The sequence below is a fragment of the Hippopotamus amphibius genome, chromosome 16 (assembly GCF_030028045.1).
Source record: "Hippopotamus amphibius kiboko isolate mHipAmp2 chromosome 16, mHipAmp2.hap2, whole genome shotgun sequence".
In the NCBI taxonomy this organism is placed as follows: domain Eukaryota; kingdom Metazoa; phylum Chordata; class Mammalia; order Artiodactyla; family Hippopotamidae; genus Hippopotamus; species Hippopotamus amphibius.
The window spans coordinates 4,561,026-4,584,820 of NC_080201.1; the positions used below are offsets into that span (position 1 = coordinate 4,561,026).

A 23,795-nucleotide genomic window follows, 5' to 3' on the forward strand; every position below is an offset into this window, starting at 1 on the left:
TTAAAAAATAAAATGAACAGAATAATAATAACTTTATGATAGTTCCCAGTGTCTGTCATATTAAGTCATTATTACCATAAGTAGATTCCAAAAGGATTCATGAAGATTCAAAATAGGTTAAATGGAAAGTAAAATTCAGGATCTTCGTAACCTTAAGGTTACCAATCGCACCTTAATCTGTACCTGGTCTCATCTCATGTTTCTCACTCAACCTTGAACCCTTCTCCTGGCCTCTGTTACCTCCTGAGGCAGGGACACAGCCCCAGAAAGTTACTCTTGGTGGAATTTGACATGTTGGTGTGAGGTAGCAGAGTAGTTAGCAGCAGAATCCTGTTAGTTTTGAATCCTGGATGCCTGCAGACAAGTTCCTTCACTTTCCCAAGCCTCGGTGTCTCCATCTCTAAACGGAGAGAATAATTGAATCTACCACCGGTGGTCATTGCTGTTGCAAGGGTTAAAATGTATATTTCATTCAGCACGTGGTTCACAGAAAGAGCTCAGCAGTACATAATAGTGATGGAGCGCCAGCCATCTTCTCAGTGCCCAGCCTGGTCCTCTCTGAGCTACAAAGGAGAAAGAACTAGATGTGCTGTCTCTCAACCCCCAAAATTCTCTAGGAGCGCTGGGACCCCCTTGGGGTGGGAGGGAGCAGCCAGGCTCCTCATTCGCCTTCCAACACCGCCTCCCCTCTGAGTTCCTGTATCTTCTCCACCACAGGATTAAAAAGTAGAAAGGGTTTAGGTCCCAATATCGCCCCAGAACACTTGCCAGTTGAAAAAAAGAAAGTGTGCCCTTGTACCGGGCACGTCTGCTGCGTGGCCACCTCAACCTAGCGACGCATCTGAGTGTCATCCTTGGTGGGGCGGGGCAGCCAAGCATGCTGAGCTCCCGGATCCCCACCTATGAAGCATTCTTGCCAAAACTATTTAACCCAAATGTTATCAATCCTTTAGATCTAATTTCCAGAAATAGAGGGGAGGAGGGCCCTTGGGAGCCATGGGATAAATCTAGAAGGAGAAACAGTCTGTAAGACAACTGGTCTGTAAGATCTCTTAGGAGAGCTTAAGACAATAAGATCTCTTAGGAGAGCTTAAGACAATAAGATCTCTTAGGAGAGCTTAAGACAATAAGATCTCTTTAAAAGTCAGTGCCTTGGGGGTGGGGGGAAGGTGCGGGGAGGGGACAGAAAACTATTGGAGATTAAAAGAGTAAAGAAACATAACCCACCCATGTCCTGTGATCCTCGATTAGATGTTGGTCTGAAAAACAACTACCAAAGACATTTAGGAGACACAGAAGTTGGATTATAGACTGCGTATTAGATGATGTTGGGGAATTTTTGTTAATTACTGTTAATCGAGTTTGGTGTGATAATGGCTTTTTGGTTACGTAGCAATTATCTTTATGTTTCTAGATGTCCATGCTGAAGAATCCAAGGCGAATTGTCACAGTGTCTGTAGTTTACCTTGAAATGTTTCAGAAAAAAATATATATGTTCATATATAAAGTCAATATGACAAAATGCTAGCAGTTATGAGCCTAGGCAGGGAATGTTCATTGTACTAGTCTTGCAATTTTTCTGCTTGTGTGAAAAATGTCATAATAAAAAGCTACAAGCACCTGGAGGATGGGAGCGCTGAGTCCCTAGCACATGGTCTGCTCTTTAATGCCCCAACCAGAATATAAAACATCTGGGCTCCTTGAGGGCGTGGGGGGCGAGTCCTCCGCCAATAGAAAGGACTCAGCTGCCTGGACTCAGAAGCAATGGCACGTGTCTCCTCTGGATAGAGTCTGTCCCTGACAATCCACAACGGCTGCAAACTGCCTGAGGACAGACTCGCATTTGGGAAGAGCTTGCATCTTTCACTGGGGATAATTACATCTTGAACAATCTTTTTAAACGGAAAGCTGAGGCAGCTATTATTGGTCCAACCATCTCTGTCCTTCCATCCAGAAAAGGAAGGTAGAAGGGAGGTGGGAGGCAGGAGGGCAAACCTTCGCTGCTGAGTTTTCCCTAGGACCTCGGAATTCCAGGAGGATGTGAGGGAGGAAAGGCAGGCAAGGTCCAGGCAGAGACAGAGCTGGGCATGACTGCAGGATTCAAGGATGACTGACAAAACACGGAAGTTCCAGGGCCGGAGTGGCTTTGAAAGCCTGGCCACTTCAAAGCCATTCACTGAGGCAATCTGCTCCTAACTGAGAGCCCAAGACTGAATCCAGCCCACGGACATGTCTTATCTGGTCCTCCACATCAGTGGTTCTTAAAAAAAAAAAAAAAAAAAAAAAACCCACCTCTAAAAAATTAAACACAATGTACATACTAAAGTATACACATCACTTGCACAGATTTAAAACACTGTGTCATCAGCCCCCAGAACCCTCTATACCCCTCTGAAGGCAATCGTTTTCCAGACTTTTATCACCGTGGAGTAGTTTGCCTGTTTTTGGATGTTCTGTGGATGGAATCACGCTGCTTCTGCTCTTTTGTGTCCTGCTCCCTTCACTCACCGCAATGGCCATGAGAGCCTTCCATGTTGCTGCAAGTGGTTGTGGTGTGTGCGTCCTCGTTGCTGGAAGGTGCACCCCTGTGGGAACTCACGTGGTGGATTTGCCCGCTCTCCTGTCAGTGGGCATTCCAGTCTGCCGCTGTGATAGCAGCCCTGTGACCAGCCTCCTGACCGGCGCCTTCTGCAGAGCACACGTGCACGTGTCTCACAGGCAAACACCTAGGAGCGGAATCGCTGGCTCAGCAGACGTGCAAGTGGTCAGCTCCGAGGTGCTTTATAAATTTCTCATTAGTTGGCAACATTTGGAATTGGAGAGATGTAGCATAAACCTCAGGGTTACAGCTCTCCTTTCGAAGTGTGAAGGTCCCACAATACGGTGCCCATGTCCCATCTCTGTGAATGGGGTTTGGCTTCTCCCACCACCCCCGCCCCGCCTGCCTGGTGCTGTCCTCCTGGCTCCTGGACACGCCTCGACGTTGGGACTCTCGGTGGGAAACGATCCAAGTGTGCTTTTACTTCGAGTCCATAACGAAGATTGCTGGGCTGCCTCCGTTTCCCCAATGGGGTCATGCTGAATGACCCCAGCGGCCCAAGGACTTTGATCAGGTCACTCCACTGGGGGACTGGTAAATGATCTCCTTCCTCCTGGATAGCACCTCCTCCCCACTGGCACCAAGACGCCTCTTAACTTTAAGCTTCGAGTCAATACACGTCCACGGTTTTTAAAAATCAAACAGTACAAAATGATACAGAGAAAAGGAAATTTCCCTCTCCTTCCCACCCCTTCCCCAAACTCCTGGGGTTCCCTCCCCAGAAGCAATCCCAATTGCTAGATTTCACCCGTTTTCAGAAATAACTTCGCACTCGCGCGCGCGCGCGCGCGCGCGCACACACACACCCCTCTTCTCTATTTTCAAACAAACTAGTGATTTCAGGATGATCTGTTCTGCACCCTGAACTTTGTGTATCATGCTGGTCCTTCCACATCAGTACATATAGATTCTCCTGTTTCCTTTTAACGGCAGTGTTAAAGCAAGAGTTTTCTCTTGCCTTTGTGACCACTATTTATTTGCCAGCCCCCGTAATGAAGGATATTTCGGTTATTTCCAATCCGCTGCTATCACAGACTATGTTGTAATGAATATCTTTACACAACTGTCTTTGCGCACGTGTACAAGCATATCTGCAGAATAAATTCTTAGATGCGATTGTGGGTCAGAGGGCATCAACATTTCTTATTTTGGTCAATAGTGCCAAATTGCCTTTTAAACGGGTTGTACCAGGGGACTTACCTGGCAGTCTAGTGGTTAGGACTCCGTGCTTCCACTGCAGGGGGGCACAGATTTGATCCCTGGTTGGGGAACTAAGATCCTGTTAGCCACGTGGCCAAAACAAAACAAAAAACAAAGGGTCATACCAATTTACACTGCCTCCAGCAACATCTGAGTGAGCTACAGTGGACTGAAAAATGCGTATAAACCCTGAAGTTCTCATTTTACTGATCTGGATGTGGCCCAGTCGTTGGAGTATTTTTACAAGCTCCTCAGGGTGATGCTAGAATGTTCCAGGGTGGAGAACCGCAGCTTTCATCCCCATTGGCCTCGGCAAGGTAGAGAAGCCATCATTTCTGGTTCCCACCTGCCTCTCTGCTCTCTTGTATCATGTACTCGCTGCCTGCACATCGAGGCCTAACAGGGGGTCCTGCTTGGGGAGCGTTACCCTGGTTGCCTGGTGAGCGGCGTGTGCTGTGATGCACAGAGCTGAGGGGCACAGACTTAAGAGCCGAGATGTTATGTTATCAGCACGGAGTCTCGTGATAGGGGTTTATTTACAACACAGTAATTGGCAAATGCTACAAATCAGCATCTCCCCTGCCCCACCCAAAAAAGCCAGTTACTATCATTTAACAGCCCACCACCATTCATCTGCCCCCTCTGCCCACTCACAGCACCCTGGGATCTGCCCTTCTCATGCTCTGTTATCAGGAGACTTGAGCTCCTGTAATAATAAACGTGACAATGAAAATAATAATTTCTTATGGAGCATTTGCTGTGCGCCAGGCTCTGAAGTCAGTGCTTCCCATGCATTTATGCATTCACGCCTTATAACAACCCTGCGAGGTAAGGACGATCATTAACCCATCTCTCCGGAGGCACAGAGGGGGAAGGTGACTTGCCCAAAGTCACACAGCCATTGATCAACAGCTGCAGCAGAGAAGATCTCAGTAAGTGTTTGTCGCATGGATGGATGGATCTTAACTCTGGAAGCAGATGCTGGAGGGCCTGGTTGTACAGACAAGGCAGGACCTTCTCCTCAACAAATTGTAAGTATCTCTGATGGCTGGATTGGGACCTGCCTGCCCCTCCCCCAGTCAGGGCTTGTGTTAGTTCCCTGTTGCTACTGTAATAAATGCCACAAAATTAGCAGCTTGAAATGGCACACGTTTATTATTTCACAGCTCTGGAGGTCAAAAGTCCAAAATGGGTCTCACTGGGCTTAAAGATATCTACATCTCAATCCCTGGGACCTGCAGATGTGTTACTGAAGGAACTCTGCAGATGTGATTAAGGTAGGGCTCTTCAAATTCAGAGATTATCCTGGATTATCCAGTGGGCTCACTGTCATCACAAGGGTCCTTATAAGAGGGAGGCAGGAGGGTCAGGGAAGGAGATGTGAGGACAGAAGCAGAGGTCGGAGTGATGCAGCCACCAGCCAGGAACGGGGGCAGCCCTTAGGAACTGGAAATAGATGCTCTGCTACAACCTCCAGCCGGAATGCAGCCCTGACGACGCATTGATTTTAGCCCCTAAGATCCACTTGGCACTTCTGGCTTCCAGAACCGCAAGAAAATACAGTTGTGTTCTTTCAAGCCACTGTGTTTGTGTGTTTTGTTACAGCAGCCCTAGGAGCCTCATACACAGTCACAGGCCAGCCCTTTATCAGAAAAATATGGCAGGTGGCAGTCTTTCATAAGAGAACGAGGATGGGCTGGCTTTGCCTGTCCTGTACCCCAGACTTAGAAGAGGCTGGACAGGGGTGGGGGCCGGGCTATGTTCCCTGGTTAGCTGAGGTCAGGTGTACACAACGGGGGGGCATATCGTGGGCAGGAAGGCAGTGGCATTAAGCTAAAAGGGGATCAGGATTTTACCAAGCCCTGTGGAAGGGCTCAGGGAGTACCCCGGGCCAGGACACCAGGCTAAAGTCAAAGGTCCTATAGCCTGGGCAAAGTGACAGTGCTGATAGCCTGCACTGGGGCTGTGGAAAGAGCACTGGCCTGCCACTGGCTGGCCCTGTGAGCTCAGACTCTTTCCCGCCTTTTCTGCGCCTCTTGTGGGTGACTTGCTGTGGTAATAATCGTGATAACAGCAAGAAACTTACATGAACTTGCTTTGCCCCAGATGCTCTTCTTCTTGCCCTGTCTTATAAATGTAAATACTCACGACAAACCAATAGGTAGGTTCTATCATCTTTATTTCACGGATGAGGGAATCGAGGCACAGAGAGGTTAAGAAAGTTGCTGAAAGTCACCCAGCAGGGAACTGGTAAATTCTTGATTGGAACCCATGCACTCCAGATCCAAAAGGAGAGGGGTAGGGGAACAGGTGAGGGAAGATTTAGCCAGAGATGTGAAATCAAGATGAGTAATAAAGAGCTGGGGGAGGTGGGGAGACAGAGAGAGAGGAGAGGGGAAAGCCAGCAGGAGCTGGAAAGAGGATTTTGGTGTCTGGTCTATGAGAGGTGCCGGAGCAGCTGTGGGGGCTGAGAAAGCTGGGGAATCGGGGGACAGGGGCAGAGTGTCTCCATCACTAACAGGTGCCCTGGGATCTCTTGGAGAGGGTGGGGTGTAGGGACTGGGCCCGTGAGGCCACCACATTTTTTTGGGTTACACTCAGAAACCCACTATGGGAAATCAATCCAATCGAACCTGCCACAGTGAGGCACAATCTCATCCCCCTGCCCTCCCCCTTGCCACCCACCCCTCCTCCAGCCCCCTGGATCATTTGTGTACAACCCTCAGGTTTCGGGCATCACACTTTGAAAACTGCTACCCTCGACTACCTCCATTCTGTCAGCTCCTCTGCTCCTGCCTGGATTCCTTCCATTGCCTGGGCCACAGAGAGCCCACGGAGCCCCCCCCGCCCGCCCCACCGCCCGCCATCCGCCTCCAGGTAGCTTCAGGAGGCTCAAGCCTGGACTTCCTCACTCCCAGACCCTTGCACCAGAACTCAAAGTCTCTGTTAAGTGCACATTCCAACCAGCAAGGTGACCTCGAGCAAGCCTCTTCCCAAGACCTCCAGGCCTCATCTGCAAAATGGAGCTGGTGATAATAGCTCCCCTTTGGAAGCCAAGAGACTGGGCCTGAGAACCTCTTAAGAAAATTAAGAAGAGCCAATGTACATTGAGCACCTACATGAGAAGATGCTTTTGCAATTTCAGCCGTCACCGCTTCCACTGTCCTCATTTGACCAGTGAGAAAACTGAGGCCCAGAGAGGTAAAGTGACTGACCAAGGACACACAGCAAGGTAGTGAAGAGCTGAAGCCAGGATGCAGGCCCTAGAACTGGGCCTGTTCCTCTTTATCCCAACCGTGCAGCCAAACCCACAGAAGGAGACTGCCCTGTGCCTTCTGTCCTGACTCTCCCCAAACCCCGTCTCCTTCTCATATATTTTACACACAAGGAAACTGAAGCTCAGAGGCACAGAGTCACCTGCCCAAGGTCACCCAGCCACTCACATGGGAGCCAGGGATCCAGGTGTGTATGACTCCAAGCTCATGCCCCTTCCCAGTCCATCATGTAGCCTCCGGAACTCCCACCCACCACTCGGATGCTGGACTTCTCTGCCCCTGTCCCAGGCCTGGGCTGGTTAAAAACAGAACAAGTTCCTCCTGTAGCCTCTACCTGAGCACCTTCCCATAATCAGCACATCCCAAGGAGCCTTCAGGATGCCGGAGACAGGTAGCTGCAGACGCCCCAGCTCCAAGTTGCCCTCCACTCCTTCTGAGGTATGCTCCTCCTTGGAGGGGAGGGAGGACAGCTTCCCTCGCCTTCCAGGCGGCTGGCAGAGCGGCAACTGCTGCTCCTGCCTGCTGTCTGGCTGATGGATAGATTATTTCTAAGCCTTTCCCATCCCCCACCCCCCCCACCCGCCCCGCTTCTCTTGCAGGACCACACTGGCTGTCCCCGTGGGACTCAGAGTGCAGAGCCCGCCGCTGAAGCAGGACAGCTGGCCCAGCTCCCTCCCAGCACGAACCCCTCAGACCCTCACCTCTCACGGGGAAAGGGGCTTCTGGATCCTTTTTAAAAAAAAAAAAACCACTCCACTCCTCCTGGGCTTTCCGGCAGCTGCTGGAGAGAGAGAGGCAGAATGAATGGACTTCTGGTTTCTGAAGGAGGCGAGGGAAGAAAGGTTGAAAACTAACTGTGCCAGAAACTGCTGTGTTTGGGCTTTTTCTTTTCTTCCCCTTCATCTTCATCACAAACCTGTCTCTTCCCTGGGCATCAAGACATGGGCTCCCCTTGCCCGGCAGAGAAACAGCTGAAAAGAGGCTTCCTGAGACAGGAGGGTGAGTTAAACTTCGGGGGAAGGAGTTAGTGTTTGCTGCAGGGGTGGGGGGGTTGTTGGGTGCTTGTAAACAGCCTTCGCCACAGCGCTGTTTTGAGCGAACACCTTTCCCACGCTCTGGAAGGAGGTCTGTGTGCCGGCTGTTTCTGGGGGTCAGTGGGTGCAAAGTTGGGTGTGTACAGTGGATGCAGAAAGGGCAGTTTGGATATGGGGATATGTGTATAAAAACAGTTGATTGAACCTGGTGTACCCCCCAAAAAAAAAATAATTAAAAAAATTGACCACGTAAAGAAAGGGCAGTTTGGGGGGTTCTAGAAAGAGCCCCTGGGAGACAGCATCCCGGGTTGCCTTGGGACTCGCTGTATGACCTTGGACAAGTCACTTCAGCTCTCAGGCTCTGGGTTTTTTTTCCTTGGAAAACAAGAATGCTTGGGCAGGGCTCCCCCAATTTCAAAATGCTCTTCTTTCTACAGACTGCTTATCGTTCTCTGGCCACACATTGTAAGTGAAGTAACGCACGCAGAATAACAGACTATTGTGTGGCGAGCAAGTGTGAAATGCATCAGCTGTGATTCAACTCTTCCCTGTCTGCTGGAATCCAACTGGCTCTGAAATCGAGAGGAACTTTTATTTCCATTCAGCTGCTGAGTTTTTCTCTTGATTGGAGTGCATCTTGGAATGTAAGCTTATAGATGCTTTGGAAACAGCTCTGGCTAGAATGACTAGCACAGGAAACGGTTGCGGGAGGCTGAGGATGAGAAAGTTATTGTGGCGATGATTTTTTTTTTAATGCATGGGCTGAATCTAAAACCCTTCCTCTAAGTCAAGCGTCCCAAATAGCTCTGAAATGGAGAAAGCATTAGAGGCCCCTTCATTTCACAGATGACATGATGGAGGCCCAGAGAGGGGAAGTAACTGACTCAAGGTCACACAGCAAGGTGGCTGAGACAAGCACCCAAGGGACACAGAGGAGCACTGTCATTGATAGGAAAGTCCTCTAAGTGGGAAAGCAAATAAGAGGGACGAGGTGATCGTTGTGGAGCTTCTCCTGGGAGTCAGACGCTGTGCCATGCACAGTTCCTCATTACTTAACTTTTCTGGGCCTCAATTTCCTCATCTGGAAAATGGACATGCTAATGTCTGCCTCAGGGGGTTGTTGAGGTGAGTTAATGTAGGAGAGGCATGTAGATCAGTGCCTGGCATGTCAGAAGCATCTAGAAGTGTTCTTAACATACACTTTACGTGTATTGCTGCATGTAACCCTCACTGTGCCCAGTGAGGTGGGCACTCAAGCTACCCCAGCTGTGCAGAGGAAGCAAAGGGCACAGAGAGGCTGAGAAACCCACCTGGGGTGGCAGTCCATAAGGGATTGCAACCTGGCAGTGAACTTGAGAACCTTTTACTCCCTAAGCTCTATTTTCAACAACCATACTTTGCAAGGTTGGGATATGTCTTGTCATTGGCATCAAGATGCTAAGATCAGAGAGGTTAAGCTACATGCTCAAGACCACACAGCCTGGAAGTGACACAGCTCTGACTTGTCTAGCTCAGGACCGAGCTCCCCAAGTCCTAGTCCACGTAATGCCTGTTCCAGGGAAATTCTGAGACATAAGTAAATGCTCCATCAGGGAAGGGATGTCATCATCATCTCTTTTCGTTCACTGATAGCTCCCAAGTGCATAGTAGGTGCCCAGTAAATCTGTGTTGGATGGAAGAGTGAAAGAATAAATGATGCAGATGCAGTTGCAGGAAAGCGAACATGAGGAGATGCTGTCTAGGACTCTGACCTGAGACTGACGTCTCCCCCGTTCTCTTGCTCTTGTCCCTTTTGGGCGCCAGGACATCTTCGGCGATACCCATGCCTTCCAGAGACAGGGTCCTGCATCCCGGACACCATCCCTTCGGCTCCTGCAGCCCTTTGCGTCCGTTCTTGCCACGCCCCCTGGAGCCACCGTCCATCAAGGGCATTTACTACCGCAGGGCCCGGAAGGTGGGCGCACTGGACGCCTCCCCGACAGTGGACCTGAAGAAGGAGATGCTGGTCAACGTGGGGGGCAGGCGGTACCTCCTTCCGTGGAGCACCCTGGATGAGTTCCCGCTGAGCCGCCTGAGCAAACTCCGCTTCTGCCGGAGCCACGAGGAGATCGCACAGCTGTGCGACGATTACGACGAGGATAACCAGGAGTTCTTCTTTGACCGGAGCCCCAGTGCTTTCGGGGTGATCGTGAGCTTCCTGGCGGCTGGCAAGCTGGTCCTCCTCCGGGAGATGTGCGTGCTGTCCTTCCAGGAGGAGCTGACCTACTGGGGGATCGAAGAAGCCAATCTGGAGACGTGCTGCCTGCGGACACTGCTGCGGAAGCTGGACGAGCTCGCCGAGCTGCGCAGGGAGGAGGCCCTGCAGCGGCGGCGACAGGCCGGCCGCCCCGCCGTGCACACGTCCCGCTGGGGGCTCTTCATGAACTGGCTGCGGGAGATGGTGGAGAACCCGCAGTCGGGGCTCCCCGGGAAGGTCTTTGCTTGTCTGTCCATCCTCTTCGTGGCCACCACGGCGGTCAGCCTGTGTGTCAGCACCATGCCCGACCTGAGGGCCGAGGAGGACATGGTGAGTGGTCCCTCTCTCCATCCAGCGCGGTGCCCGGGACCCATGGGACCGAGGGCCTGAGAAAACGGTTTAATATCTTTTCAAACAAGAAGGAAAAGAGGGACATCCCTGGTTGTCCAGTGGTTAAGACTCTGCCCTTCCAATGCAGGGGGCGTGGGTGCCATCCCTGGTCAGGGAACTAAGATCCCACATGCCGCGCGGCCCAAAGAAAAGGAAGGAAAGAAATGAATATGGCTCAGTGTGGATTGTATTCATTTTCAGACCAATGCAGTCATTAAAGATGATTTTTATACATATTTTTTGGAGAAAGAGGCACATCAAGGGAACCCAAGGGGCCGTGCCTCTGACAGAGAGTGCCAGGCATCGCCAAAGCCACCGTGGTCTTCGTGGGCTGAGCTGGCTCAGCCCTGCCTCTCCTGGCTCTGTGACCATAGGCGAATCACTCCACCTCTCTGAGCCTCTGTTTCCTCCTCCGTAAGACAGACTATGAAGGTTCACACAGTCCATGCACCCACCGCGTGTTAGTTGAGCAGCTACACTGCCGGGCACTAGACGAAGCCCAGATTCCCTACCTTCTTAAGCCAAGCTTCTTGTGGGCATCTCAGCTCCATTGTCAGATGAGTAAACAGGCTCACAGGGCACTTAGCTCCCTCGGAGTAACCGAGTGAAGACGCCGATGACGGCAGAGATTCTCAGCCCTGCTTCCTGAGCCTCCCAGTCAGTCCCATTGGATGGGGAACTCACAGATGAGCTGATCTGGAAGTGACCCTGCCCCAGGAGGCCAGACCAGAAATGTCTGCGTGCCCACTCCTGCGCTCTCTTTCCAGGAAGCTGTGGGAGACATCCCCTACCCGCCCCCTCAGGGGGGCCAGATGGTCTGAGAAATGAGATAAGAACCTAACATTTTGTTGGGAAGGTTACTAGAGAGCTTCAAACTGAGAGCTGGATTGTTTCCTCAGTTAAAATGTTGCTCTATAATCCTCCATGGCTCCCCGTTACTTAACTTATGGAGCTTACATTACAGCAGAGAGAGAGACAATAAATGAGCATATACATAAGGCAGTGCAGGCTGTAGATGGTTTATAACTGGTGGCAGTTGACCGAAGAAGTTCCCTTCTCTTAAACATAAATCCCAGGGAGGATCAGAGAACTTTCCAGATAGAGAGGACTTAGATGAAGAACCAGCCAGGTCTTTATACAGAGTAGGTTCTCAATAAATGTTTGTTGAATAAAATGTATCTTGTCCAACCTATAAATGTTTTGTCCTAAAGCAAACCAAGCAAAATGTTTCCACTTTCAGTTTTTTTCCCCATAGAGAGGACTCTAGTTCTAACCGTAGGCATTTTTTTCATTCTTTGGCACAAAATCATGTGATTTAAAAGCCTGCGTGTCCACAGAAATATTTACATGCAGACACTGCAGTAAAAAGATTAGGACAAAGTAAGGGGCCTCCATCCCCTGTCCCCAGAGGGCGCCCTTGATCCCAGTGGCTACCGAAGGACCCCTGGATTTTTCACAGACCTGTTCCTCTTAGGGATTTTCAGGAAGCCAGGATTTAGACTGTGCGGAGGGACAAGCTCTTTTCAAAGCCTAATGCTTTGAAAATTACCCAGGGTATGAACCCAAGGTTGGTGTAGCAAGGAACTGGAAAATTAAGTCAGAGGTGGGTGAGAGGCCCCAGAACCAGGAAATCGGGCAGCCATCCATTTCTACTCATGGGATAAGAGAGGTGATGCCTGCCTGGTCCAGGTGTAACCTCTGTGCCACTGTGAAATCACTCCTGGGTGTTCTGCCTGGAGAGAGACTGGGAGGTGCAGCCCTCCAAAAAAATGTGTGTCTGTTTCCCTGTTTTGATGCCAATTGGGAGAGCTTGGAGGCTAAGGACCAGGAGGGCTTTGTTCTTTCAAACTGTGCCCTTACATTTACATAAAAAGATGATGTTCTTTCCTGGCCACAAGTGCCTGGTATTTCGTATTTGCCCTCTGGGACACCAGTCTGAAAGCAGCGATTCAGCACTGCCTGCAAAGCTGGGCAGCTGCTCCTGGGGGCAGGCAGTGCCCGGGAGGCGTGGGGGGCCAGGGGGACGTGACCCACAGAACTCCTGCATTAGACGCTCTGGGTTGAGAGAATTAACACACATGCGAAGAAAGCATTTTCCTTTTCCTTTTCCTTCTAGCTTCTTACAGCAACATCCCTTGAGTAAACTTGGTAGTTGGGGTACAAGGTCTGTGCTGAGGCTGCAAATTAAAATGGAGGAGGGAGGAGGCAGTATGGACAGGAAGGACCAAGGCAAGTGCCTAAGCACCTCCAGAAGCATTCAGACTTTGCTAGGTTGCCTGGGAGAGCTCAGCCCTGAAGGGATGAGAGAACTGATGGTTCTTAAGTGTGCTTCAGGAGGCTGGCATTTGACAGGATGCACTTAATCTTTGCAATAATTTGAGGAAGTAGATACCATTGCTACTTCCATTTTACAGATGAGGAAACTGAGGCTCAGGGAAGTTTTTATCACTTTCCTAAGCTCAAAGTTAGCAAGTGGCAGAGCCAGAATTTGAGCTTACCTCTTCCTTGCTTTAAAACCTGACCCCTTAAGACAGCACCTTCTTCCAACGCTTGGCCCTCTACCTGTAGGCTACACCTTCGGTCTGGGTGGCACTTTGTGTTTCTGAGGTAGCTGGACTTCACGAAGTGCTTCTCTGTCCTGTACGATGGTTCTGAGTGCAGATGCTCTGGGTTTGGATTTTGGCCTTCACCCCTCATGAACTCAGTGATCTTGAGAAAGTCACTCTTTGAGTCTCAGTTTCCCTATCTGTAAAATGGGGAGGCTATTAGCCCTTTTCTCAGGGGGTTACAGTGCGGATTAAAAGAGTAATTCGTGCAAAGTGATTGGAGCAAAGCTGACACATAGGAAGGGCTCAGAAAACGTGTCACCATCAGTGTTCACTCATCAGGGGCTAGTTAACAGGAAGTCACCACATTTATCCTCCTATTCATTCATCAACAGTCACTGAGTGCCTAACTCTGTTCATCCAGATGCTGCAGATAAAACAAATTTCTCACTTTCCTGGAGCTTATATTCTGAGCATCCCAGCTCCATTTTTTAAATTGAGGTGAAATTCACATAACATAAAATTAACCATCTTAAAGTGAATAATTCAGTGGCATTTAGCACATTCATACTGTTGTGCCGCCAACACCTCTACTGAGTCCCAGTACGTTTCCAAAAGAAAACCCTGGACCAATCAGGCAGCCACTCCCCACCCCCACCCACAGCCCCCGGCAACCACCAATCTGCTTTCTGTCTCCGTGGATTTCCTTATTGCAGACACTTCTTATAATGGAATCATGAAAGATGTGGGCTTTTGTTTCTGGCTTCATTCGCTCCATATGTGTTCAAGGTTCATCCCTGTTGCCTATGTCAGGACTACATGCCTTTTCAGGGTTGAACAATATTCTGCTGTCTGTAAAGCTACAATGTGTTTATCCATCCATCAGATGATGAATTCCTCCAGTTCTGTGCTTCCCTCTGCCTGAGTCTTCTGCCACAGTTGTCAACCCTGCCATTCAGCCCTAGCACCCTTTTTGAGTGGCCCTTGCCTGGCATCTCTGCTGGTCAGAGCACCTCGTCCTCCCTCTGGGGGAGGCTGAAGGTCACCAGGCAGCTCTTTCTCTTGACCTCTTTCTTCCTCCTTACTGCTACCTGGCTCTGCCCTTGGGCGAATCACTCTGTTTCTCTGTGCCTCTATTTCCTCACCTAAAAATGAGGATAACGACCTACTCAGAGGGAGTCCATAGAACTGATGATCTATTTATCAAGCGCCAGCACAGAGCCAGCACTGGCTGTTTTCACCCACCTTTGGGACTTGCTCAAGCCCCGCCCACCTGCGCATCTGCTTTGCTCCTCAAACTCTCTCCCAGCTCCATGGGAGCCCTGGGGATAAGCACAGGCATATGTTCTCACGTCCCCTTCTGCTCTAGCTTCTACTTCTGCCCAGAGGTTTGCTTGGGACTTCGGGGATGTTACAAAGGGACCCACTCTGGATTACAGCTGTGCAAAGTGCCCCGGGGGGGAGCATAGCCTCGGTGGGGCTGGGGGTGGGACAGCGGGGCTCTGCGACTCCCACCCCCTCGCGCGCCATATGCTGTGCTCTCCCAGTCTGGCGGGGATGGGGAAGGAAGGAAGGCACAGAGAGATTTTTAAAGACCAGGTGGAACCACTGGGGGCCCCTTAATGGAACAATCCCCTCCTGGCAAGGGTACAGCTCACCTTGGGGGCTGCAAGTCCCCCTCGTTCCTCCCCACCTTTGATAAGAAGCCTCGTGCTGGAGCCGGTGTCTGCTCCTCCCTGGCCCTTTCTTGGATCGTGAACCAGCTCCGTAAAGAACTGCCCGCTCTCTGTAGCTTCTGTGTTCAGTGACATTTGGTAGTGGCTTTAGGGAATTCTTCTTAACCTGGTTTTGGGAGTTTGGGGGTTCCCCACCCCCAGCTGAGTCTCCCTATATCCCAACAAGCACTATTCCCCATTTCTGAGATGGGCCCCCCTTCTCTGAGTATACATACTTCTCACTGTCCTTCCTGCCTCACCACACTCCCCTGGTCCCCGTGGGTCCAGTTCCTAGCCCCTCCTCAGGGCCCCCATGTGCTAGGTTTGGGGAGTGGGGGCGGCTGGGAGGAGGGAGCCGAGGGGAGGGGCGGGGCTGGGGAGGAGGGACAGCGGCTCGAGGCGAGGGGGAGGAGGGAGAGGACCGCAGAAGGGGTATGAAGGAGGGGAGGATGGCAGAGAGACCTGGCTCTCATAAAGAGGCATGAATCAGCACTGCCAGGCACTGGGAGGACCGAGCCCAGGGCCAGAGGCACTAATGATGGAATTCACGCCCAGGCGGAAGGAAAGGGAGGGAGGGGGTGGGACTGCTGAATGGAGCGTGGGACCAGCACTGAGCTAAGAGAGTAAGACATGGCTGATTCTGGCCGCATTCCCAAAGGGGAGCTGGCAGGCGTTGCTGTGAGAGAGACAGAGGGTGTGACGGAGGCTCCAAGGTCAAGACTTTGGCCCCGAGTCCCTCCCAGATGGAACTTCTAGAACTGGCCCTTGCTGCACCTGCAGCCATCTGCTGGACAGCCTGTCCAGACGGTCCCTCAGGGACAATGGCTTTGTCCTCAGAAAGCCCTGGCCGCCCTCTGACCCCAGAGGCCTTCAGAGCAGCTCTGCTCCGGAGCTTTGGGAAAGGATGGAGCAGGGCTGTGGACCACACTCCCTGCCTCACCCGGACTGACCCGGCCACTCACACTCAAACTCAGGTTTAATTTTGGTTACGATATAATTCATACTCTCTAATATTCATCCTTTTAAAGTGCTCATAGCAGTGGTTCTTCGTGTCCAGTCGTGCAACCATCGCCACTAATTCATCACTCTAAACAGCAACCCTGCACCCACTTCTGCTTACCTCCCACCCCATCCCCCAATCCCACCAGCCCCAGGTGACCACAAGTGTGCTTTCTACCTTCATGAATTTGCCCTTTCTGGGCATTTTATAGATATGGAATCATACAATATGTGGTCTGTTATATTGGCTTCTTTCCCTGAGCATAATGTTTTCAAGGTTCATCCGCTTTGCAGCACGTGTCAGGACTTCCTTTTTACGGCTGAATAGTATTCCATTGTATGGATAGACCATATTTTGTTTGTTTGTTCATCCGTTGGTGGGCAGTTAGCTTGTTTCCACTTGTGGGCTGTTATCAATCACACTGCTATGTACCTTCAGGTCTAGTCTTTATGTGAATGTGGGTTTTCAGTTCCTTCGGGTATATACCTAGGAGAGGAATTGCTTGATCATATAGCAAATGTTTGTTTAACTTTTTGAGGGACCACCCACCTGTTTTCCACAGCAGCTGTACCATTTTACGTTCCCGCCAACAGTATTTTGGGGTTCTAATTTCTCTATGTCCTCACCAACATTTGGTTGTTTTTATTGAAGTATTACTGGTATTATATTAGTTCCAGGAGTACAGCAGAGTGATTCGATATTTTTGTAGTTTATACTCAATTTAAAGATTTTTTAAAAAAATATTTATTTGGTTGCATGGGGTCTTAGTTGCTGCACGTGGGCTCCTTAGCTGTGGCGTGCGAACTCTTTTTTTTTTATATAAACAACTCTATTTTAATTTAATTTTTTTGGTTGTGTTGGGTCTTTGTTGCTGCACGCGATCTTTCTCTAGTTGTGGTGAGCAGGGGCTACTCTTCGTTGTGTTGCTGAGGCTTCTCAGTGCAGTGGCTTCTCTTGTTGCAGAGCACAGGCTCTAGAGCACAGGCTCAGCAGTTGTGGCATGTGGGCTCAATAGTTATGGCTCGCAGGCTTAGCTGCTTCACAGCATGTGGGATCTTCCCAGAACAGGGATCGAACCTGTATCCCCTGCATTGGCAGGCAGATTCTTAACCACTGCACCACCAGGGAAGTCCCTGCATGTGAACTCTTAGTTGCTGCATGCATGTGGGATCTAGTTCCCTGACCAGGGATCGAACCCCAGCCCCCTGCCTTGGGAGCACGGAGTCTTATCCACTGCGCCACCAGGGAAGTCCCCTCAACTGAAAGATTTTATAAAATACTGATCCTATTCCCTGTGCTGTACGTACATCCTTGTATCTTATTTACTCTGTACCTAGTAGTTTGTACTTCTTGACCCCCTTCCCTTAACACTAGTTATATTTTGTCCTTATAATCACAGCCATCCTAGTGAGTGTGGAGTGGTATCTCATTGTGGTTTTAATTTCAACTCTGATTCTTTTTAAAACTTTTCATGATGGAAAATTTGGGGCATTTACAAAGTAAATAGAATAATCTAATGAACCCCTAATAACCACCCATGACTCAGCTTTCATGATTGTCCCCAGTCTGCCATCCTGGCTCTCTCTCTCTCCACCTGCTCCCACCCCCAATCATTTAGCATCATGATCATTCATTTTATTTTCATTTTACAGTTTTATGGGTGAAATTTACATACATTGAAATGCACAAGCCTTAGCTGTCCAATGTAACAAATGGGGCATACCCAGTGTAACCCAGAGCCCTGTTCAACATGGAATATTCCCATCACCCCAGAATGTTCTTTCAGGTCCCTCTGTAGTCTTCCCTGCCCCATCCACAGGCAGCTGCTGTTTTGGTGATTCTGTCCACCTCAGGTGAGTTTTACCTGCTCTTGGACTTCACCTGGATGGAAACATTGCCCCACATCCATCTGTGATATTTGTCCAGCTGTCACACCACTCACCCCTTCGGCCTTCCCGGGGCTGGTCACGTTCCTCTTCGTTGTGGGAGGGAATCTGAGCACGCCTCATTCCCGCCGGTGACAAGCCCCTCGGGAGGGTGACCAAGCATCCTGGTTTGCCCAGGACTGTGGGGCAGTTCTGGTGACCTGGGACTTTCTGTTGCTCAACCTGGAAAGTTCTGGGCAAACCAGGATGAGCTGTTCATCCTACCTACAGAATAGAACCAGAAACGTCCTCAGAGAGAGTGTGACTTTTTTCTTTCCTTCCGTTCTAGTTTTCTTCAAATATTGGCTGGCCTGGGAATTATTTTCTCAGCTCAAGCCCCATAAATCCCTGCCGTTCCAATGCCGGCCACTAACGGGGCATGTCTCTGGGGACCAGCGCTGGGAGGTTGGTTTAGATGCGAGCAGGGCAGCAATGCAGGGGGTGACGTGGCAGAGTGCTTGCTGCAGTGCAGGGAGGTGGGGGTGCATGCCTGGAGTGTGCAAAAGCCAGAACTGGAGGCAGAGGGAGGACCCACAGAGCTTTCTCTGCCTCCCAGGAGCCACCTTCCTTAGCTATTGGGTCACTGGTCTGGGGCGATTCTTCCCAGGCCACACGGAGCTCTTACAACAAAGGAAAAACTCCCAGAATTTCAGCCATGAAAGAGGCCTCGTAGAGAGAATCTGGCCCAGAGTCTGAAAAACTTCCAGGTGCCTCTGAGTCAACAGGAGGCCTTGCCAAAATGCAGATCCCTGGGCCCCATTCCAGGGGTTTGATTTTGTGATGGGGGCCCTAGAATCCACATTGTGACAAGCACTCTGGGGGATTCTGATGCAGGAGTTATAAATTGGCTTTGAGAAATATTGATTCTGTTCCAACCTCTTCATCAGGAGGTAAAGCACAGAGAGGGACAGTGACCATGGAAAGGTCACACAGCAAGTTTGTAGCAGGACTGGGGAATCAGGATCCCTAACCCCTGAGCCTTCCAGAATCCTGAAGCAAACCCCAGGAAGTCATGGCAAAGACCTCTAGTGTGTTGGAGAATTTCCTTAGCTTCCTGTAACATCCCAGATAGGAGAAGGATATTATTACCCTTAAACTGACTAGGCAGGCTATGTCTGCGACCAGCGAATCATCTCTTAGAGGTAGCTACAATGTTTCATGTACCTGCAGGTGCAGCAGCCTGCTAACTACTTTCCCTGCACCATTTCCACTGGTCACAACTCTGCTGGGGCAGAGAACCAAGAGTCCAGGGGGGACAAATGATTCACCGGAGTAGGTGGAAGTGAACCTGGGTCACAGACACTCTGGACTCCATGCCCTCAACTGCAGCCGCCCCACCACCTCCCACCTCTTTGGTAGATCAGATAAAAGGCAAAGGAGAGAGCTACCCAGCCCTGGACCGGTGAATAGAGATCTGGACGGTCCAGCCAGATCTTTCTTTCTCCAAAGACCAGACAAAAAGAACATTTCAATTAAGTATTCCTGTGAACCCAGGCATTGGAAATAATTTCTTTTTCCACTTCAGAGGTTTTTCATCCAAGAAAACTGCGGTTGTCAACATCTTGCTTTTCACTCAATCAACTGGCTGTGGTCATTGGTTCACTCATCCATCATAGATACAGATAATAGCGATATAGACACAGATGGAGATGGAGATGATATAGAGATCGATTCAGACAGAGATGAAGATACAGATGATGTCAATGTCAATGTAATGTTTAGAGTTAGGTTCTCAACTTTGGCTCCACATCAGAATCATTGATGGGGCTTCTGGAAAATTGTACTGCTCAGGCTGGACATCAGGATTTTTCAAAGCCCCCCGGGTGATTTCAACACATGCAGTCAAGGCTGAGAACCACTGCACTAGACCAGAGCTTCTCCAGCCTTACTGTGTGCACAAATCATTGTTAAAATGCAGGTTCTGGTTCTGCAAGAATGACGGGGAGCGCGAAAGTCCATGTTTCTAACGAGCTCCCAGGGAAGGCTGATGCTTTTGGTTCCAGGACACACTTTGAGTAGCAGAGGGACTAGCAGAAGTCTCTGTTGGGGGCAGGGGCAGGGGTGTGGATGACACAGCGAGGAACCCACAGGAGCCCCACCTGGCTGAGATCTTGGGAGGCAAAAAGTTGCAGTCTGCATCACAGGGCTGCACTAGGGTTGCTGGCGCCCTCTCTGCCTGCGTGCACCCCACCCCAGGCTCCAAGCCCCCAGAAACCACAACTGCTTTTCTAGTCTTTTACCTCCAGAGTCTAGCAGGGACCTGGCACAAGGTGAGCCCTCCCTGCGTTTTTGTTGGATGAATGAATGAGGAATGGCAGGCCAAGAAGTGACAGAATAGCCCGCAGTCTCCGGGAGACCATCTACTGTGCATGTGCACTCAGGCAAGTTATCTCAGCGCTCGGGACCATTTCCTGGGCCATAAATGAAGCCGGGCTGCCTGCTCATGGCATCACTGCAGGGCTTAAGTGACAGCATCAGAGCAGTGCCTGGTACACAACAGGTGCTTATGTTGGTAAAGGAGCAAGTTGGCAGCTCTAACCAAGAGGCCCCACAATAGAACAGCTTTCAACAAAACAGAATCTCATTTCTCTCACAAAGAGGGATGCAGGTGAGCGGGCAGCTCTCATTCTGAGGCCCAGAGTGTTCCCACCGTGATGCTCACCCTTCCTGGGGCGTTGGGCCAGTCTGCCGGTTCTAAGCTGGGGTGCAGGGCCATCTGGGCTGTCCTGGCTCACAGGAAGGGGAGAGAGAGTGTGCAGGATCTCACACCAACAACTAAATCCTGGACCTGGAGGTGGCACGCATCACCTCTGTTTACACTCTGTAGGTGGGGACTTGATCTTTTGGCCACACGTAGCTGCAAGGGAGGCTGGAAAGGTGGTCTCTGATCTAGCTGAGTGGCCATGCACCCAGCCACAGCTTGAGGACTATGTAAAAAGGGGGTTTTGGTGGGTGACTAAAGGTCTACAACACAGAGCTCCATCGATATAAAGATAAATATATAATATATAGAATATAGAGACTATATACTATACAAAGAATATATAGAGAATATTTAATGTTTAATATATACTAAACATATCAATATACTGTGATATATATTATATAATATATTACAGTAATATATTATGGTGTGTATTATAAATATTAATATATTAATAATATGAGTATGTGTTAATATATTATTAACATATATTTAATATATAAAATATAGAGAGAATATATATTTAGTACAGAGACTCTACGTACGGAATCTACATCTATGGAATCAATATCAGTATCAGTACAGCTCTACGGAACTACTTTTCTGCGTGGTTATTTCGGCAGTTCCAGCTCTGCTGCCTGTCCCCTCTCTACCCTGCGTTTTGTCACCTCTCCAGGGGGAGTGCTCACAGAAGTGCTACTACATCTTCATCGTGGAGACCGTCTGCGTGGCCTGGTTTTCCCTGGAGTTCTGCCTGCGGTTTGTCCAAGCCCAGAACAAGTGCCAGTTCTTCCAAGGGCCCCTGAACATCATCGACATCCTGGCCATCTCCCCCTACTACGTGTCCCTCGCCGTGTCCGACGAGCCCCCGGAGGGCGGCGAGCGCCCAGGCGGGAGCTCGTACCTGGAGAAGGTGGGGCTGGCGCTGCGCGTGCTGCGGGCGCTGCGCGTCCTCTACGTGATGCGCCTCGCCCGCCACTCGCTGGGGCTGCAAACGCTGGGCCTCACGGTGCGCCGCTGCATGCGCGAGTTCGGCCTGCTCCTCCTCTTCCTCTGCGTGGCCATCACCCTCTTCTCCCCTCTGGTCTACCTGGCCGAGAATGAGTCCGGGTGGGTCCTGGAGTTCACGAGCATCCCGGCCTCCTATTGGTGGGCCGTCATCTCCATGACAACGGTGGGCTACGGAGACATGGTCCCCAGCAGCGTGCCAGGCCAGATGGTGGCCCTGAGCAGCATCCTGAGCGGCATCCTCATCATGGCCTTCCCGGCCACGTCCATCTTTCACACCTTCTCGCACTCCTACCTGGAGCTCAAGAAGGAGCAGGAGGCGCTGCAGGCCCGCCTCCGCCGCCTGCAGAGTGCGGCCGCGGCCAGCGAACACGAGCTCCTGAGCGACGTCAACGACCTGATCCTGGAGGGCCCTGCCTTGCCCATCGCATACATTTAACTCAAAATACCCGCTGAGTATGCCAGACCTTCAGCCCATCGCCCTCGGCTGACATGAGCTGGAGAACACCAGCGCCTAGGTCATCCAGTGGTGTGTTTCTAGAGCCCGGGAGGCACTCCAGGAGCTAAGAGCGGCTCGAGGCCAAAGACGTTTGGCCGGGTGTTGCTTGACCCTCCTGGCCACGACGTCGATGTCACTTGCTGTTTCCTCCCTCCCTGCCCTTCGCTGAGCACATCCAGTTTCGCTGGGTTAGGTCTGTCTCCCTTTCATCTTCTTTCTTTCCCAACAGAGTCTCCAGCATCCCAGGCTGGATTCCAGACTCCCACAGAACCTAGCCTACGGAATTCCATTCCTCCCCTAAGACCGTCTTTCCTGGGCCAACCCACCACCAGGAACTGGAGGGTTCAGTCACTGCAAACCCTTCTGATCAGATCTCTCCACCCAGCCCTACTGGGGGTTCTAGCCAGGGTCAGTGTCTTCTCCTACTGCTCACACCACCAATGGCATTTTTTCTAACGCAGCTGCCTCCCCCCAGCTCTGGAAGCTCTTAGCCAACAGGGCAGAACTGGCCTCTGCGTTAAGTCCGACAGTGGGGGCTGGGGGCCTGCTGTCCCTCTGATACCCCTGGGACCTGGGCAGGAGTGACAATTGCCAGCACAGCCGGTTCTCCTTGGCCAGCTGGGCTCTTGGTGGGACACCATCCAATTACCCGGTCCTTGGCTTTGGCAGAGACTAACTCTCACAGGGCAATGCACTGTCCCTTGAGAGAACCGCCCCGCTGCTGGTTCCTCCAGCACCACGGGGACCTCGGCTTTCCACTCTCAGCTAAGCCACCACGGACGCAGCGTAGAAACAAGGGCAGCCTTAGGACCTGCCCCTTGCCTGCTCCCCAGACCCCTCGATGCCAGAGAATAGATGCCCTTGGCTAATATTTAAATGAATTCATTTGCTTATCCATTCAGTCATTAACAGACCTGGCCCTTTGCATCCAGCGTAGGAGGCAGAGATAGGACCAAGTCCTTAGAGATAAAAGCAGTGCATCCTGAGCAGAGAGGAAAGAGCAGTGCATTCTGGGCAGTCGGCTTACGGAGGGCTTCCTAGAGACCCAGGAAGGAGTTGAATGGAGGGCTGTTTTAGGAGATGAAGCTGGAAAGGGGGGCTGGGATGAGATGCTATGTAGAGAACTTGGACGTTTCGGTGGATGGAGAGGAGGTATTGGAGATGCTGGAGGAAGGGGTGGTGGAACGGACTGCAGGTGTGGGTGAGGATGGTGGTGGTGGTGATGATGGTGTGATGTGCTGGGCTGCAGGAGGACCCCTTGGGCACAGGGAGCAATTGAGCAGGTCAGGCAAGCTACGAGGGCCTACCTCCTCTGTGTCATTAATCATACAAGGTGGTGTCAAGTCCTGGAGTCTCATTTTTTGTTCCCCAGATGAGCACACCTGGGAGAGGCCACGATGGCAACTCCTGCCAGTGACTCAGCCATGCACAACTACGTGCTACTGGCTGTAAATCCACTGAGAAAGAACATGGGCTTGCACATGGATGATGGAGAGGAGGTCTCAGACCTGTGGATCTGATGTAGTTCCTGTGTAAGCATGTTAGCATTTCATCGGTGGGGACAACTTATGTGCTGTTCATTCATTCCACTAGTATTTAGCGCAGGCCTACTATGTGCCGGGCACACGCCTTCCCCTGATGTCAATGCCAGAGTCAGTGCGGCC

General features: G+C 50.9%; 1 protein-coding gene across 1 annotated transcript; it reads left to right on the top strand.

Moving 5' to 3' along the window:
- Positions 1–2,906: 2,906 nt before the first annotated feature.
- Positions 2,907–22,071, top strand: KCNG4 (potassium voltage-gated channel modifier subfamily G member 4). The gene is made up of 3 exons (XM_057712748.1): positions 2,907–2,995; positions 9,912–10,674; positions 21,301–22,071. The coding sequence occupies exons 1-3, from the start codon at positions 2,907–2,909 to the stop codon at positions 22,069–22,071; spliced, it is 1,623 nt and encodes a 540-aa protein (XP_057568731.1).
- The last annotated feature ends 1,724 nt before the right edge of the window (positions 22,072–23,795 follow it).